General features: G+C 40.5%; 1 protein-coding gene across 4 annotated transcripts in view; it reads left to right on the top strand.

The window, feature by feature from the left end:
* cacna2d2b (calcium channel, voltage-dependent, alpha 2/delta subunit 2b) overlaps positions 1 to 16,202 on the top strand; it is a 42,619-nt gene extending 26,417 nt beyond the window's left edge. For all 4 annotated transcript variants that reach the window (XM_058373644.1, XM_058373643.1, XM_058373645.1 and 1 more), the window contains 26 exons: positions 39 to 117; positions 350 to 399; positions 1,043 to 1,132; positions 3,719 to 3,784; positions 4,005 to 4,079; positions 4,289 to 4,363; positions 4,970 to 5,041; positions 5,273 to 5,344; positions 5,441 to 5,502; positions 5,988 to 6,064; positions 7,560 to 7,620; positions 7,781 to 7,878; positions 8,370 to 8,460; positions 9,007 to 9,069; positions 9,187 to 9,290; positions 9,577 to 9,675; positions 10,168 to 10,259; positions 10,351 to 10,398; positions 10,482 to 10,553; positions 10,834 to 10,986; positions 11,283 to 11,335; positions 11,464 to 11,519; positions 11,742 to 11,871; positions 12,122 to 12,231; positions 12,626 to 12,708; positions 13,210 to 16,202. In XM_058373644.1, the coding sequence (XP_058229627.1) occupies positions 39 to 117; positions 350 to 399; positions 1,043 to 1,132; positions 3,719 to 3,784; positions 4,005 to 4,079; positions 4,289 to 4,363; positions 4,970 to 5,041; positions 5,273 to 5,344; positions 5,441 to 5,502; positions 5,988 to 6,064; positions 7,560 to 7,620; positions 7,781 to 7,878; positions 8,370 to 8,460; positions 9,007 to 9,069; positions 9,187 to 9,290; positions 9,577 to 9,675; positions 10,168 to 10,259; positions 10,351 to 10,398; positions 10,482 to 10,553; positions 10,834 to 10,986; positions 11,283 to 11,335; positions 11,464 to 11,519; positions 11,742 to 11,871; positions 12,122 to 12,231; positions 12,626 to 12,708; positions 13,210 to 13,311 (2,133 nt within the window). In that variant the 3' untranslated portion in view covers positions 13,312 to 16,202. The remainder of the gene's footprint in view (positions 1 to 38; positions 118 to 349; positions 400 to 1,042; positions 1,133 to 3,718; positions 3,785 to 4,004; positions 4,080 to 4,288; positions 4,364 to 4,969; positions 5,042 to 5,272; positions 5,345 to 5,440; positions 5,503 to 5,987; positions 6,065 to 7,559; positions 7,621 to 7,780; positions 7,879 to 8,369; positions 8,461 to 9,006; positions 9,070 to 9,186; positions 9,291 to 9,576; positions 9,676 to 10,167; positions 10,260 to 10,350; positions 10,399 to 10,481; positions 10,554 to 10,833; positions 10,987 to 11,282; positions 11,336 to 11,463; positions 11,520 to 11,741; positions 11,872 to 12,121; positions 12,232 to 12,625; positions 12,709 to 13,209) is intronic.

Below are 16,202 nucleotides of genomic sequence, written 5' to 3' on the forward strand. Positions count from 1 at the left end.
GAGGTTTAATGTCAGACGTTTTAAATTCTCCTCTGAAGGTGCGAGTGTTCACGTTCTCAGTGGGGCAGCACAACTATGATGTCACGCCGCTGCAGTGGATCGCCTGCGCTAACAAAGGTGTGTGTGTGTGTGTGTGTGTGCGCGCATCATGGTTAGCTAGCTAGCTGATTAGTTATACAGGGGCCAGGGTACACTGTCACTTAAAACCCACATCTTCCTCCAGAGAGTTTTAAAATTAGACCAGCAGTATTAGCGTGCTCCATGTCTTGTGTTAAAGGAAACTCTCTCTCTCTCTCACACACACACACACATGCACTCTCACACACTCCTTCCCTCCTACCTCCTGCAGGTTACTATTTTGAGATCCGCTCCATCTGCGCCATCAGGATTAACACCCAGGTGAGAATCCATCACACTTACGATCTTACTGTCTCTGTCTCTCACACATGCGCACACACACACACACACACACGCATGCGCGCACACACACACATATATTCACTTATCACACCCAGGGTGCTCCTGCAGAATTATAAATTGTGCTTATTAACTTGTAGAGAATCGAAGCTTAATATGCTGCACTGATTTTGTGTGTGTGTATGTATGTATATATATATGTGTGCCCTGTGTGTGTGTGTGTCCTGTGTATATGTGTGTGTGTGTGTGTGTCTGTCCTGTGTATATGTGTGTGTGTGTGTATGTGTATCCTGTGTGTCCTGTGTATATTTGTGTCTGTGTGTGTCCTGTATATATGTATGTGTGTGTGTGTGTGTGTGTGTGTGTGTGTGTCCTGTGTGTGTCATATGTGTATGTGTATCCTGTATATGTGTGTGTGTGTGTCCTGTGTATGTGTGTCCTGTGTGTCCTGTGTGTGTGTGTGTGTCCTGTGTATGTGTGTCCTGTATATATATGTGTGTGTGTGTGTGTGTGTGTGTACGTGTGTCATATGTGTATGTGTATCCTGTATATGTGTGTGTGTGTGTTTGTGTATCCTGTGTTTGTGTGTGTGTCCTGTGTGTGTGCACGTGTGTGTATTTTACAGGAGTATCTGGACGTGCTCGGTCGCCCCATGGTCTTGGCTGGGAGAAGTGCCAAGCAGGTTCAGTGGACCAACGTTTATCAGGACGCCCTGGTGAGAGAGTCTCTCTGCTTCATTAGTGTGTGCTCGCACGCCCCAGACCTGCACACTGCTCTCTCACAGCCATATGGAGACGGATAGAAAAAACTCTCCCACTTCACACTGATCGATTCATGTGGCATGTGGTGCAAAAGGAAGAAAATTCCAGATTACTTTTACAGATACCCACCAAGGTTACTCTGTGACTGTCATAAAAACCTTGCAGAAGTGGACAGGAATCATGTGGAAGCAGCTTGAGGATGTTTAATACACTGTAAATGCCATTTTATCCTAATAACAGACTTTGGCTTTACACCGATTAGGTATAACACTCTGACCAGTGAGAGGTGAAGTGAATAAGACTGATGATCTCCTCATCATGGCCCCTGTTAGTGGGTGGGATATATTAGGCAGCAAGTCAACATTTTGTCCTCAAAGTTGTTGTGTTAGAAGCAGGAAAAATGGACAAGCATAAGGATTTGAGCGAGTTTGACAAAGGGAAGAATTGTGATGGCTAGACCACTGGATGAGAGAATCCGTGGTGAACCGGTGACAGGGTCATGGGTGGTCAAGGCTCACTGATGCACGTGGGGAGAGAAGGCTGACCCGTGTGATCCGATCCAACAGACGAGCTACTGTTGCTCACATTGCTGACAAAGTTAATGCTGGTTCTGATAGAAAGGGGTCAGAATACACAGTGCAGGACGGGTCAGGGCAGCAAAAGGTGGACCAACACAATATTAGACAGGTGATCATAATCTTATGGCTGATCAGTGTACACTGTATGAGTTTTCGACTCGATTGCTGTCACAGATGAAAATTTCACACTGTAAAAGAACTCTTTGCCGTTGGTGTCAGTGGCACAAAGACATCTCGTTTCTGATTCCTGTCTCGGGGCGTGAGTGCTGCAGCGACGCTTAGCCGAAATCCACCCGTAAGAGGAGAGCGAAATCATGGCACAGATAGAGTAACAGCAATGGAGAAATATGAACAAGACATGCTAACATACTTTATCATTAGCAGATAAGACTGAATCATGACTGAAAAATAGAGTGACATGGAGGGAAAAGGGAAATCCTTCCTCCATTTAGAATGAATTAGTGTATCTATGTCATAAAAGAATCTTGCTGTGGTGCCTAAGAAAAACTTAGCAAGAACTGCGTATTGTCACATGGAAACTACTCCACTGTACAGTCAGAGCTAGTGTGGTTTATTTTCACATACTGTTCAGTGTGCTAGTATGTGATTTGGGAAGAAACACACAGCTTTCTAGTTAAGAGAAATGATAACACTAAGAAAAAACAAGCAAAAAGCTGTTATAGCTCACACACACACACACACACACACACACACATGTAAAGGACTGCAGGTAAATGGTCATATGGTTTCAGGACATGGAATAAATGACTCTGCACATTTTTTGCTAGGTTTGAAACAGCAGGAGAAAAAGACGGCTGCTTTTGTTGACGAGTAAAATGTGGAGGGATAATGAATATTATGAATATTAATGAGCACTGGGAGTCTGCTTGATGAATATTAATGACCTGTGTGCGGTGTGAGGGAGAAATGAGTTGTAGATAAGGCAGAAAAAAGGACGCCCAACAACAATTTAGTATAAAATGTCCAGGCTTCATTTTCTCTGTAATGTTCACTTGTTACGATGTGTTTAAAGGGTAATGTCTGAATATATTCTGATTCTTTATTTGAATTTAAAAACATGTCGATTTATACTGTGCTAAATTTATTAGAGATAAAAAATATATATATATTTTACGATGAATTTATCCATTGTGCATTCAGATGGGAGAGAAGACACATGTTGTGAACTGAGCAAACACACACACAGAGAGAGAGAGAGAGAGAGAGTGAGAGGGAGTGAGAGAGATGGATAGACAGACAGACCAAGAGATGGACAGAGAGAGAGAGAGAGAGACACACACACACACACAGAAAGACAGATGGACAGACACAGAGAGAAAGTGAGACAGATGGACAGGCAGATGAAGAGATGGAGAGAGAGAGACAGAGATGAACAGACAGACAGACAAATAGATGGACAGAGAGAGACAGACAGAAAGAGAGAGAGAGACAAAGAGATGGGCAGAGACACAGACTGAGAGACAGGCGAAGAGATGGGCAGAGAGACAGACAAAGAGATGGACGGAGAGAGACAGACAGAGATACAGATGGACAAACAGACGGAGAGACGGATGAAGAGAGAGAGAGAGAGAGAGAGAGATGGATTGTAATTGTAAAGTGTAATGGATTAATGTGGTCTCCATCGTGTGCTTCCTCATTAATTCTGTCAGTTGCTCTTTGCTTTATTCCTTTATTAATGGCAGAGTTGGGATTTAATACGGAGAGCAGTGGGAGACTGTAATAAATCAATCACACGTGGCTAACGAGGTCCCTGACCAACACCTGCAACTTTAGCATTGCTTTGTTGTTCCTATAGTCCCTCTGTAGAAGTCTATGCCTTCTCTAATCATTTCCTTCTCTCACTTACAAATTTTTACTTTCTCGTTTTTTTTTTAAACACACAAGAATGAAAGGAGCAGACTGGGAAGGGCTTTGTGTTGATTTCATGTTGGTCATTGACAGGGTTTGGGCTTGGTGGTGACCGGGACACTGCCTGTCTTTAATCTGACTATGGATGGAAACTCTCAGGTATTTCTCCATCATCAGCATCACTGAGACTGGACAGTATGATGATATGATATTGGTATTGTGATTTTTTTTTATTTTAATTTTGACTTTTCATAGACTTGATCCTTGGATTAAATAAGTAAAAACCCTGTTTGTTAATGCAGAGGTCACTGCTGTTTTTATTAACCGTCAGTATCCGATGAGCCTCTCTCGATCTGATTGTACTGTGGCGTTTGTACAGAATCAGCTGATCCTGGGAGTGATGGGCGTGGACGTTCACCTGGACGAACTGAAGAGACTTGCACCGCGCTATAATGTGAGCTTTAGTCTTACAGAATTATCACACTTCCTGCTTTAGCTCTGAGAAAGCTCGCTGGGGGAACAGTACATGTGGCCAGTGTTTGTTCTTCCTGGACATTTACCAGAACAGTAGCTTATAGAAACTCAGTAAATTCACACTGACCATTTTTCTGAAATTTGCCTAACACTTAAAAACTAATAGAAATGTTTTGGGTTTTTTTGTAGCTGGGAGCCAACGGCTACATTTTTGCCATCGATCCAAACGGATATCTGCTCCTTCACCCAAACCTGCAGGCCAAGGTGATGAGCACCACGGTGTCTGAGCACAAGAAAAAGACTAACCATGCTCTCGTCTTACGGGGGAAGGGAATTGAAACCAGGATGCACGTCTTTCACACAAACACAGATTAGTGTGATTCACCTGGATGGGATAGTTGGGAGGCTTCCAGGATGTTCTACCAAATTTGACACCATTTCATTTAGCTTGTCTGTTTATACATGTTATTATTTGTATGTATCGCCTTTGTTTGATTGGTGTAAAGGGATTACGGGGTCGATTATTAATTTGCATGACAAATCGTATCATACTGGTGACTAATGCTTAGCGCTTTTTTTTTTCTTTTTTTTTTAGCTTGTCAGACAAATTGACTCCATCCAACACATTTTCTACTTAAGAAGCAGGGAAACTGAATCTGTAATGCTTTATAATGAGGTTACGAGGGTCATGTGGTCTTATTATCCAGTGCAATCTCAGTGTAAAATGGGGGAGCTCATTTGGGGTAAAGAAAAGAAACAGTGAAAGCAAAAAGGATGGGTTCAGGCCAGGGCAGAGCCGGGGCAGACGCTGAGGATAAACACAGGACGTAACAAGCACACTTTTGAACTGCAGGGCATTTCTGTTCTCAGGTGGTGGACCTGCCTGAACCCGTGACTCTGGATTTCTTGGATGCTGAGGTGGAAGACGGCAATAAACAAGAGGTATAAACATGAACTAACAGAAACAGAAATGTTTCCTCTGTGAGGTTCAGGTTCCTGTAGAGCAGGTTTATGTGAATTGCACAAATATCAGTGGGACACTAAAGACTGGAGTGAAATGGAGACCTGCTAATGTACAGCTTTTTATTATAGAGTCACTGATTTGAATTGACTTTAATTGGAGTTATTCTTGCTATTGGTTTTGCTCAGTAATAACATTCTATTCTTCCTAAGATCCGGAGGCAGATGATAGATGGCCGAGCAGGTGAGATGACCATCAAGACCCTCGTCAAGTCAATGGATGAGGTAATAGATGAATAATACATGAATAATGAAGATTAATAAAAAAATATTATTATTATTATTATTATTATTATTATTATTATTATTCCCCGTGTCTAGCGCTATATAGACGAGGCGGTGCGAACATACGCTTGGACCCCCATCAATAACACTGATTACAGGTGAGACCTGCCCTCAGTACAACCCAATTCAGAAGATCTTTTGTCACAGTAAAATTAAAATAGCTGTAGTAATAAAATACACAGTATGAGGCGGCATAAATATTTAAACTGTATGATCTATAACTAGAGGACTGTTTCATATAGTACACAGTATGAGACAATCCACTATTTAACAATTTTGTCTCTCTTTTTTTAATTAAGCAACTCTGTTTTTTTCTACCCCATATTGATAAACTGCACTTCATAACAATGTTCCTCTCAGGTGTTGTTCTATGTAACTGAGGACATTGCTGCTGTATTTATTTCTGATGTTATATCAGCATGTCATCACCCCCTTTTTTGTTTAAAGATGTTAGGATGCTAAACGTCACTACACTTTCAACTTCTATTCAGGAATGTTTTTTTATTTAGTCATTGAGTTCTACTCCTCCTGATCTTGTCTTGTCTTGTGTGTCCTGTGTGTGTTGCTCTGTTGCCCCCTGCAGCCTGGGCCTGGTGCTGCCTCCATACAGCGACTACTACATCCAGGCTGACCTGAGTGATGTCATGCTCCAACTGCAGTGTGAGTTAAAAAATATATGTCTAATCATTATGGTCAAATCAGGATATCGTACCGATTTCAGCTACTCCTCTGGGTGTGTTGATGGTCTGTGGCATTGCCTTGATGACATGACAAACTTAGTGCCAAAAGTTTTGGGACACATGTTTGAATTCAGGGGTTGGGCTCGGCCCCTTAGTTCCAGTGAAAGAAACTCTTAATGCTTCAGCTTCATACCAAGACATTTTGGACAATTTCATGCTCCCAACTTTGTGGGAACAGTTTGAGGATGACCCCTTCGTGTTCCAACGTGACTGCACTGGTATGCAGAAAGCAAGTGCACAAAGCAAGCCCCATAAAGAGTTTTTTTCAGCCCCATGAGTGAGTTTGGTGTGGAGGAACTTGACTGTCCTGCACAGAGCCCTGACCTCAACCCTATAGAACACCTTTGGGATGAATTAGAGAGGAGACTGTGAGCCAGACCAAAACTGGGATATCTGCCTTTACATGAATGTAATATGGAGTTGTCTCGCCATTTGCAGCTATAACAGCTTCAACTCTTCTGGGAAGGCTTTCCACAAGGTTTAGGAGTGGGTTTATGGGAATTTTTGACCATTCCTCTAGAAGCACATTTGTGAGGTCAGGCACTGATGTTGGACAAGAAGGTCTGGCTCACAGTCTCCGCTCTAATTCATCCCAAAGGTGTTCTATGGGGTTCAGGTCATGACTCAGGTCATGACTCCACACCAAACTCGCTCATCCATGTCTTTATGGATGAAGAAAAACATCCACAAAGTTGGAAGCATGAAATTTTTGGTATGAAGCTGAAGCAAAACTTGGGTTATATAGTGTAATTATTTGAAAGAATGCAGAATCTTTACCTGTGACATGACTCAAGGTAGATAATGATTGCTGTATCATCGAAATCTGCTATTTTTGTCCCACCTTCTAAATCAGGAGAAGAGTCTAGAACTGAAGCGGTGTCATACTTTCATAATATGCTAACGGCACAAAATAATTAAGCATAGTTTTAGGGTATCTAGAGATAATTTCACAAAAACCGTATCATCATCAGCATGGTGCAGATTCAGCGTTATGGACCTGATGGACTTTTAGCTTTCTCTGTTCATTACAGATGATTTTAGTGCAATAAAATGATTCTTGATTCTGTTTTCAGTGGACTAAAGCTGTGTGTTATAAAGAAAATCGTTTTAGACCGCAGGTGTGTGAAGAAAGTCTGTCAGATCTGACAACCTGAGACTCAACTCGGCAAACTGTACCTTTTCTTCTGTTCATTTAAAAAGCATTTGCCAGAGAGCTCGGTGGCATCAGTTAGAAACATGATGCTGAACCTGATGCTGTTTAAAGCTGATGTCTTGGTGAAGTGTGACCTGTTGAAAGTTCGTACCTCATATCTTCTTGAGATTTTCCCAGTATAATCTGACAACTAGACAGAGTTCTGAACAAGCCAGATCGAGTGTCTCCTGTCAGTATAATCACTCTCCTGCTGTCTCTACAGATCTGCAGTCTCTGCTGCCCAGCTCATTCGAGTCAGCCGGACACGTCTTCCTGGCCCCGAGGTACTGGGACCAGTGCACTGCCTGGAGATCTGTTTCGTGTGTGTGTGTGTGAGAGAGAGAAAGAAGCTGAATTGAGAGGTGTGTGTGTGACTGTGAATGTGAGAGTGCTAGACTGTGAGGAAATGCTATAACGGCTGTATTTTTTTCCCCTCCTCCGCAGAGAATACTGCAAGCGCCTGCACATCTCCGAGAACAATACTCAGTTTCTGGAGAGCTTCCTGTCACTGATGGTGGAGATCACACCAGAGACCGAGGACTGTGCGTACCTCCTCATCCCCCTCATGCTCTCTTTTTATAAATGTCTATATATCTACCTCACCTACACCTAGTATTACCACATGTATTACTGGTAATTAGGGGCTGACTGATCGGCTTTTTGGCAAACATTAACATTTCATCATGCGATCATGACTCTCCAAATGTATTCTATTATATTTTATAGTATTTTATACTGTATTCCATTTCTGAATTTCCTCTTTCTTCGTCTTATAAACGCCTTCTGGACACTAGGGGGCGCTGAACACTTAAAAAAAAAAAAAAAAACAGCGACAAGCGACACCTAAATTAGCTCAGACATGGTACAAGTTATTTAGAAGCTTGAAATTAATACGATCTTATTCACAGACTGTTCTTGATGTTTGGCTTTCTACTCCTGATGTAATAAAAATAGGAGAGGAAGATTCATGTAAACAACATCATCATGAACAGCAGATCTGAAGCTCTGTAATGGTTGTGTATTTTTGTGACAGGTGACCAAGGCCTGATTCACAATGCTATTCTGGGCTCGGGGATCATCTGGCAGCTGGCCACCAAGGCTTGGAAGAACAAGGACCTGAACACGTGAGGAGATTTTATAAATGACTTTATAAGTCATAAGTCTAATGGCGTTTTTCAGACTTGTAGGTTTGAAAAGATGGACGTTTTTTTAGTGAGGAATGCATGACCGTCTATGAATGACGATGATGTTTCACCTCAGACATTTTTAATGTCATTGCCACTGTGGAGTCTGGATCTGGAACACCAGAAATCTTTACTTTGTGGTCCCAGATCATTGTTGTCTTCTAAATTTAAATTGATTTGTTTAAAGACAAATTTGTTTTTATAAGAAAACAAATGTTACATATTTAAGGTATGCACTTAATTTGGGAGGATGGAACATGCTGCCACAGGAATGTTCATGATTGTGTAGGATTATTCCGGGGAGTTACAATGATGATTTCCTCTACTAGAAAAACTAATCATCTTCACTCCAAGATCATCATTCATTCCAAGACGTCTATGAAACGTTTTGGTTTGCATAGATGTAAACCATCACTTTCATTATTCTTTCATTATTATGTGTGAATGGAATAATGATGCTAATTTGTGCTGTCTGGACATGTACAGGTACGGCTTCCTGGCGTTGTTCGCGTCCACTGATGGAGGTGTTACGAGAGTTTATCCAAACACGTAAGTGTGTAAAAATAAGTGAATGTTTGAGGAGGAATTTAGATTTGATCATCTGCTTCTTGGTGTAAACGTGTGTGTGTGTGTGTGTGTGTGTGTGTTTGATGTTGTCTCTTTCAGAGCGGCGGAATTTTGGGATGAAGATTTAGAGCCACTGAATTCCATCTTCTACCACCGCAGCCTGGACAATAAGGGCTACATCTTCAGAGCCCCAACTCGAACATGTGAGTTAGACACATGCAGGATGTGGTTAGTTACGTTCCCAGGCAGCGTCTGTCTCACGGGTCAGATCACAAACACGTCCGTACTCACACTCACAACAGGCAGCATAACGGGATGCATAAAAAAGCAGGACCAGAACTGTTGCGGAAACTGGAATTAGAGAGTGTGGAAAAACACACTGTGGTTAAAACACATGAATGTAAATAACGGGTGTGTAAAACCTGGCTATAATTTAACCGATGCACACATGCAGTGACTCGTTTTTATTTTGCAATCTGTAACCTGCAGCCCTGGAGGACCCTTTGATGACGGAGAACGGCCCCTTGGGGATCCTCGTCACGACAGCTGTTGAGGTTACGGTCCAAGGCAAAACGCTGAAACCAGCAGGTGTGTGTGTGTGGGGGGGGGATTTCCAAGTATCTTCCCATAGCCCTGAAAGTAAAGTTCTTTCGTCTTCTCTTAGGATTTTGTTAAAGAGAAGTGTCTGTAAATACAATCATGATGATTTGAATTGTGTTACCCCGAATATAGATAAATGTCTGATAATCTCACTAATCAGTAACAGAAGCTCATTTCACGTCATGCTCTTGCTTCAAATGAGACTTCAGATTATTTTGAATTGATTTACTAGAAAGTATTACTTTTTTAAACATTAAACTATTTTATTATCATCATCATTATCATCATTATCACTTTTGGAGGAAGTTCTCTCTTCATATCTGACGAGGCAGGATCTGGGGTTAGAACCTTGACACCTAAGTGTGATGTGGAAATTCTGGTTCTGGTAACATTTAGGCACCAAATATGTGACTGAACTTTGCTGTGATCAGTCCTCAGCTGTTAAATGGTGACTGTGTGTGTTCACTGATGTGTCATTAGTGGTGGGCGTCAAGCTGGATTTGGAGGCATGGGTCGACAAGTTCAAGATTCTGGCCAGCAACGTGTCTGACAGCAGGCAAGGCTCTCACAAGGTAGGGCAGAAACACATTGGACCCGGCTACTAGGAAAGAATATAAAAGTTGTGAAACTACTCACCATTTTGAGTGCGTGTGTGTGTTTTAGTGTGGTCCTTCCAGGTCCTGTGAGATGGACTGTGAGGTCAACAGTGATGTAAGCTATTAAAGCTTTGATTGAATTGAATTTCTTTCAGCCAATGCTTCATGCCTTCTCAGCTTTCCGCTCTCATCTTTCAGGATCTGCTCTGCTACCTGATCGATGACGGCGGCTTTCTGGTGATGTCTAATCAGAGAGACCACTTGAAAAAGGTATTGTGCTCTGATTATAAATAATCACAGCTTGATGCCTTGTATTACGTTGCAAAACCAAATATCATGACCAAGTCTGTAATTTGAACTTCAACAGTACAGGTACAGATGTTATAGATTGAGCGGTGTTGTCTTTCAGAGGGTTGTTGTTGACTATGTAGACTGACCCTGGTGAGATTGGAATGATGTGATTAATCCTTTTAGGTCATTTACATCCTAGAATCTCTCTGTGCTGATCAGGACCTGTTCTTTGGTCTCTCTCTTGCTGTCTCTCTCTCAGGTCGGTTTGTTTTTCGGAGAAGTAGATCCCTACCTAATGCACGCACTCTATAATAACTCCATCTATGGCCGAAGGCAAACGTTCCAGTACCAGTCGACATGTGAGCCAACGTCCAGCAGCCACACAGGAGCTGCACCACGCCACTTCCTTGTGGTGAGTTTGAGATAAAGGATGTGTGTGTGTGTTGATTGGGTGTGGATAGGGATGCGGATGCGTGTGTTAGTCAGTATTGTATAATCTCTTTTTAGTCATCAGTTGCAAGTTTTGAGTTCACTTCATCACTGGTAGTTCATGATACATTTTCTCACTGTTGTGGTGTCCAGGTTTCACATTTCATTCAGTCTTTTTTCCGCTCTGACCTGCCACAAAACCCAGCCATGTGAAGTGCATGATATCCAACCCTGTGCTTCCGTCACGTGCTCTGCTTACCTGTTTATCGCTTTTTACAGCCCTCCATCACAGACTTGCTCAATTTGGCCTGGTGGACATCTGCGGTTGCTTGGTAGGTGTCGAAATTCTATACATAAGCATGGTTTATTTTTACAGTATGTGTGCTACATAATCCAACAGAACCTGTAGACCTCTTGTTATTGTGTATGCAAAGAATTATTACGCTTGTTCCTTTTCCAGGTCTGTGCTGCAGCAGCTTTTCTATGGCCTTGCGTACAACACCTGGTTTAACACAGGTCAGTGTGTCTCTATGCATCCTGATTAGGACTCCAGTGTTTAGTCACCCAGATGACCTACTGTTGCCAGTAGATTTTCCATGGATATTTTTCATGTAATATTTTAAACATAACATACTTTTATAACTCAGAGTGTACATACGTTTGGTGCATTGTATAAGAAGGCGGACTGGAATGCAGCAAGATTCATTGTTAAGGTTTGTGGCTGTTCTGTGGTTTCAGGTGATTTTGCATTTGCTGAAGGTACAGAGAGCAGAGGAAGCAGCAACTGTGTGACTATTCAGAGTCAGTTCTTCTTCACCAACACCACCAACTCCTTCAACATGCTGCAGGACTGTGGAAACTGCTCCAGGTACAAAGCAGGCTTCATGTCACTCTGTCTTACATGTGGACATTATTTTCCATTACAGTCTTCCAGTTTATAAGTGGACTGCGTGTGATGCTCCCGTGTGAAGGTTCTTGGCAGGAGAGTTTATTTAGTCAAGAAAAACTGCTAGAATATTATTTAAAGTGAACATGTCAAGAAGAATGGGTTTGAGCAGTTTGTCAAAGAAACTTGTGTGTGTGTGTTGTAATCTTTAGTATCTTTTGTTTCTCTGCAGGTTATTCCATGCTAAGAGGATAGAAAACACCAACCTGCTGTTTGTGGTGGCTGAAACTCTTCCCTGCAGCTCCTGCGAGATCGAGAAGCTCACACAAGTCAGGATGGAGTGTATCCTTTCAGTCTGATTGAACTGCATTCCATCACACAGGAATTTAGACTGATATTAGGTCAACAAATATAACAAATATTCTTATAATTTAGGGGAAAGTTGGTTTAATTATTGTGGCAACACTATTCCATACTTAAGTTACCTCTGAAATTGCTGTATGTTCTTTGGCTTTGATACAATCATGCAGAAGATTTCATCTAATGATGATGGTTTCTCAAACCAGTACAAGTCACTGTGGGTGGGACATTTATGTTATTAAACTGAACATGGTTCTGTTTCTTAAATGAATAATATTACGTTTTATATTTAGATAATATTTTGCAAAGCAATCCCTGTAAACTTTTAATGGCCAGTGAAAAAGTTTGGAGGTTTTCTTTAACGTGTTCTTTTCAGTTCAGGAGGAAATTCCTTGTGATGTGTTGAACGCTGCTCGATACCGGAAAGGACCTGAGAAGTGCTTTGATTACAATTCTATGGTAAAATGCTGGTCTTGGTGATACGGCCCCTTTTTATTATTCTTCTATTCTCCCTCTGTTCTTTTTTCTTTTACCTCTTTGATTCAGTCATGCATATTACAGCAAGCGCTCTGTGTGGCCTTCAATAGATTATTTTTGAAATTTAACAAGAACTTCCCACTGAAGGTTTTTTGTGACTATCACAAGTTTGTTTTTGGTCATTTTTTTAAATTGTTTTTGGCTGCACATAATCTAAGGCCCAGAACGTTTTATTTGCTCAGGCACATTTGGTAAAATTCTTTGGGCTAAATTCTGCAGGGTTTGTGCTTGTATTTTAGCAGGTCATTGAGATTCCACCTACTTTATGTGAGAACAAAAAATGGAGAAGGTTAGGTTAGATAGTAGGATTATATCCAAAGTGAAACTGAATTTTTTTTTTAAATTAATTAATTTTTTTCAATTAATGTTTTTATCAGTTAAAAACTTCATGCCTATATTTGCACCTCTCTTTTTGTTCCTCAGGAGAACACGTCGGAGTGTGGGCGGGCTCACTCATTGCGCTGTCCAATCTGGATCCTTCTCTGGGTCCAGTTAATGATACTTTACCTCACCGTACGATCTTAAGCCTCTCTGTTCATCCTGCTCCCGTCTAACCTTGTCAAACTTCCATAATCCCTGCGGCTTCTTCGCTCTTCTTCTCCTCTTCAGTGCTTCTTTCTGCTTCTATTGTCTTCCCAGAATTCCCTCGGTCCTTTTGCCCTATTCTGAAGTGCTTTGATATTCTCAACACATCCAGATGGGTTGATTGAGATGCTGTGTGTCTTAGTAACCTGTCGTTGTGCATATCTTCTACAGACTATTCTGGGTCTTGTATTTAATGAGAGTTTATAAAAAAATAATAATAATTTTGCAAAACAGATTGCTGTAAATGCAAATGAGTGTGCTTGCCGAATCCAGCACTCTATATACACACACACACACGTGTGTGTGTGTGTATGTATATATATATATATATATATATATATATATATATATATATATATATATATGACAACATGGCTGTTGGATCGTGACCAGTCTTTACAATCATGCTTATACTTTATTTATTTATTTATTTGTTTGTTTGTTTATTTATTTATTTATTTTGCTAAAGTCTCAATCTTTCCTAGCGCTGCTATCATACCAGAGCTTTGTGGTTGTGGAGTTTACATTTGTCCCTTTTTAGGTCTGTATTTCCTGCCTGGAGGTAAAATGACATATAAAAAAGATATGTCAAGAATGTTTAAAAGGCACATAGTCTGCACAAATCAAAATGACTGCCTGGTTTGCTACCGAAAGGTCCCTTGGTGAACTTGGTCCTCCTATTGGACAGACACAAGGTACAGAATTTAAGTTTTAGGCAGTCCTGAACAAAAAGGTTGTGAGTGAAAAACATTTGGAAAAAAAACCTTAATTTCAGTCCTGTTGAGGACGTTCCCTCAAAAGTACTTGGACTTGGCTGTCCAAAATGGGCTGGAACTTGTGTCATGTTTTATTATTAAAAAAAAGTAGAATATTGAGTAATTTATCACTCTTCCCATTGATATATTTTGCCATGCAAAGGACTGATTAGCCATGATTGCATAATCACTAACCTTTTTTTTCATTTCTTCCATTGGACATACTGTTCATCTTAATATTTTAGTCCATTTTAACCACGTGGCTAGCTGTGTAACATCAGAACCACGGCAGTTGATATAACGTTAATGTTGCACGGTGCTCAAAGCTGTTCGATGTTAAACCAAATAAGTGAGGTATGTGAAATATGTTAGTACTGATACAACCAGTTTGCATTTGGCCATTCAAATTATAACCCAGGAACATTTATCAGAATCATCCAATTCCTTTCACTTGAACTAATGAACTAGTCGAAGGGTTGATGTTGATGAGGGTGTCTTGAAACCAGTATCCGAGTGTAGACTATAAAAATGTTTTTGCTAGGACATAAATTAATAACTGGTGCTGTTGATGTCACCTGGAACATTAATACTACACTGATGTCTTCAGCAGTGGCTCCCTGACTTCCTTATCTAACACACATTTATAAAATTCACTTGGGCTAATGAGGTGAGATGCCTTAAGATGGCAGATGACAAGGGGAAGTCAATGACTGGGCGTTAAAAACCATTTTTTATGTTTTTAAGTTTTATATCTCCATGCTCCCTATTACAAGCTCTGGGTTACTGCCTCCTGCTTCTCTCTCTGTGTCTCTGTAGGAAAGCGATTTGCTCATTGTATTCGTGTAAATATAAAGCTTCAGTACTATGTTTATCTTATACAGTGGTCTTTTTCTTTTCTTTTGATTAGACTAATGTATTGTTTTCTCTGTGCATGACGGGATAGTGCCCGTGCGACCGATTCCAGGGCTAATACTAAAGTGGTTTCCATTTCATTATGCAGTGCACTGTAGGGCCTAAGGCTAAGCTTTAATAGCCACTCAACACCCTGTTTAGTGCATTCGATGTCAGAGAGGGAGCCATTTCAGAGCACAGAACCTCTCCACAGGGCGACAATTGCAGCTTGGAAACTGCCCAAGATTCTGATGTTATCATGTACGTTTGGGGGGAAAAAAAAATAAAGATTTTGCGTCCTTTTTAAGAGCTTTTTTGAAATGTGTGACGAGATACTGCATGGGTGTATGTATTTAGTTGAAGTTTTTTTTTTTTTTTTCCAACAGGCCAATTAGTCATTAGCAGTGTTTTATTTAAATGTTCTATTTATGAGTTGATATACTGTTGATAGTTCAGGCAGAAGGAGATATATTTGATATTAATATGATGAAACAGTAACGTTCTGTCTCAGCACTAGTTGAAGAAGATCTGAGCTTGAAGGGACGATGCGTATTCGGTGTTCCTTAAATCCAGATCTTTGATAAAGTTTGATGGTTTGTGTAGATTTTCAACTGAATTTTGTGTTGAGATGTTTTAATATTCACAATGTTTGAATTAATATCTTTAGCTAATTTAAAAGTGTAAATGGAGAAAAACCGAGGACGTGAGAATGACAGCATGATATCACTTTGTGTGGTTCGATTTTGCTTGATGTGTGAATTTTATTAAAAAGGCTATTTTAAATAACTGTCATTTATTTGCCACTTATGAACGTATGTACGCTGTCATTATTATGAAAAAGCTTCTAGAATGGCAATGGGTTTATTTATGTGAATAGGTGTCTGTCTCCCTCTTTTTTTATCTCCTAATTTTTGCTGCTGTGAGGGGGATTTTGTTTCTTCAAGTCTTCCGTATTGTTTGTTTTGTACAGATAGCACAAATATGTCTTGAAGCACTAACTTTGTAACATATTATGTCATTCACCTCTTAAAAACTGCAAAAAGAAAATGTTTATAAGAGAATTGGTGATAAAGACATTCATATTTTTCACGTCAAACTTTCTGGAAGATGTGTTTGTTGTTTATTGTTTATCGTTTATTTCCTGGATAGAAATAAAAAACAATTAACACTTTACAATTAACACTA

The sequence above is a fragment of the Hemibagrus wyckioides genome, linkage group LG21 (assembly GCF_019097595.1).
Source record: "Hemibagrus wyckioides isolate EC202008001 linkage group LG21, SWU_Hwy_1.0, whole genome shotgun sequence".
Taxonomy (NCBI): domain Eukaryota; kingdom Metazoa; phylum Chordata; class Actinopteri; order Siluriformes; family Bagridae; genus Hemibagrus; species Hemibagrus wyckioides.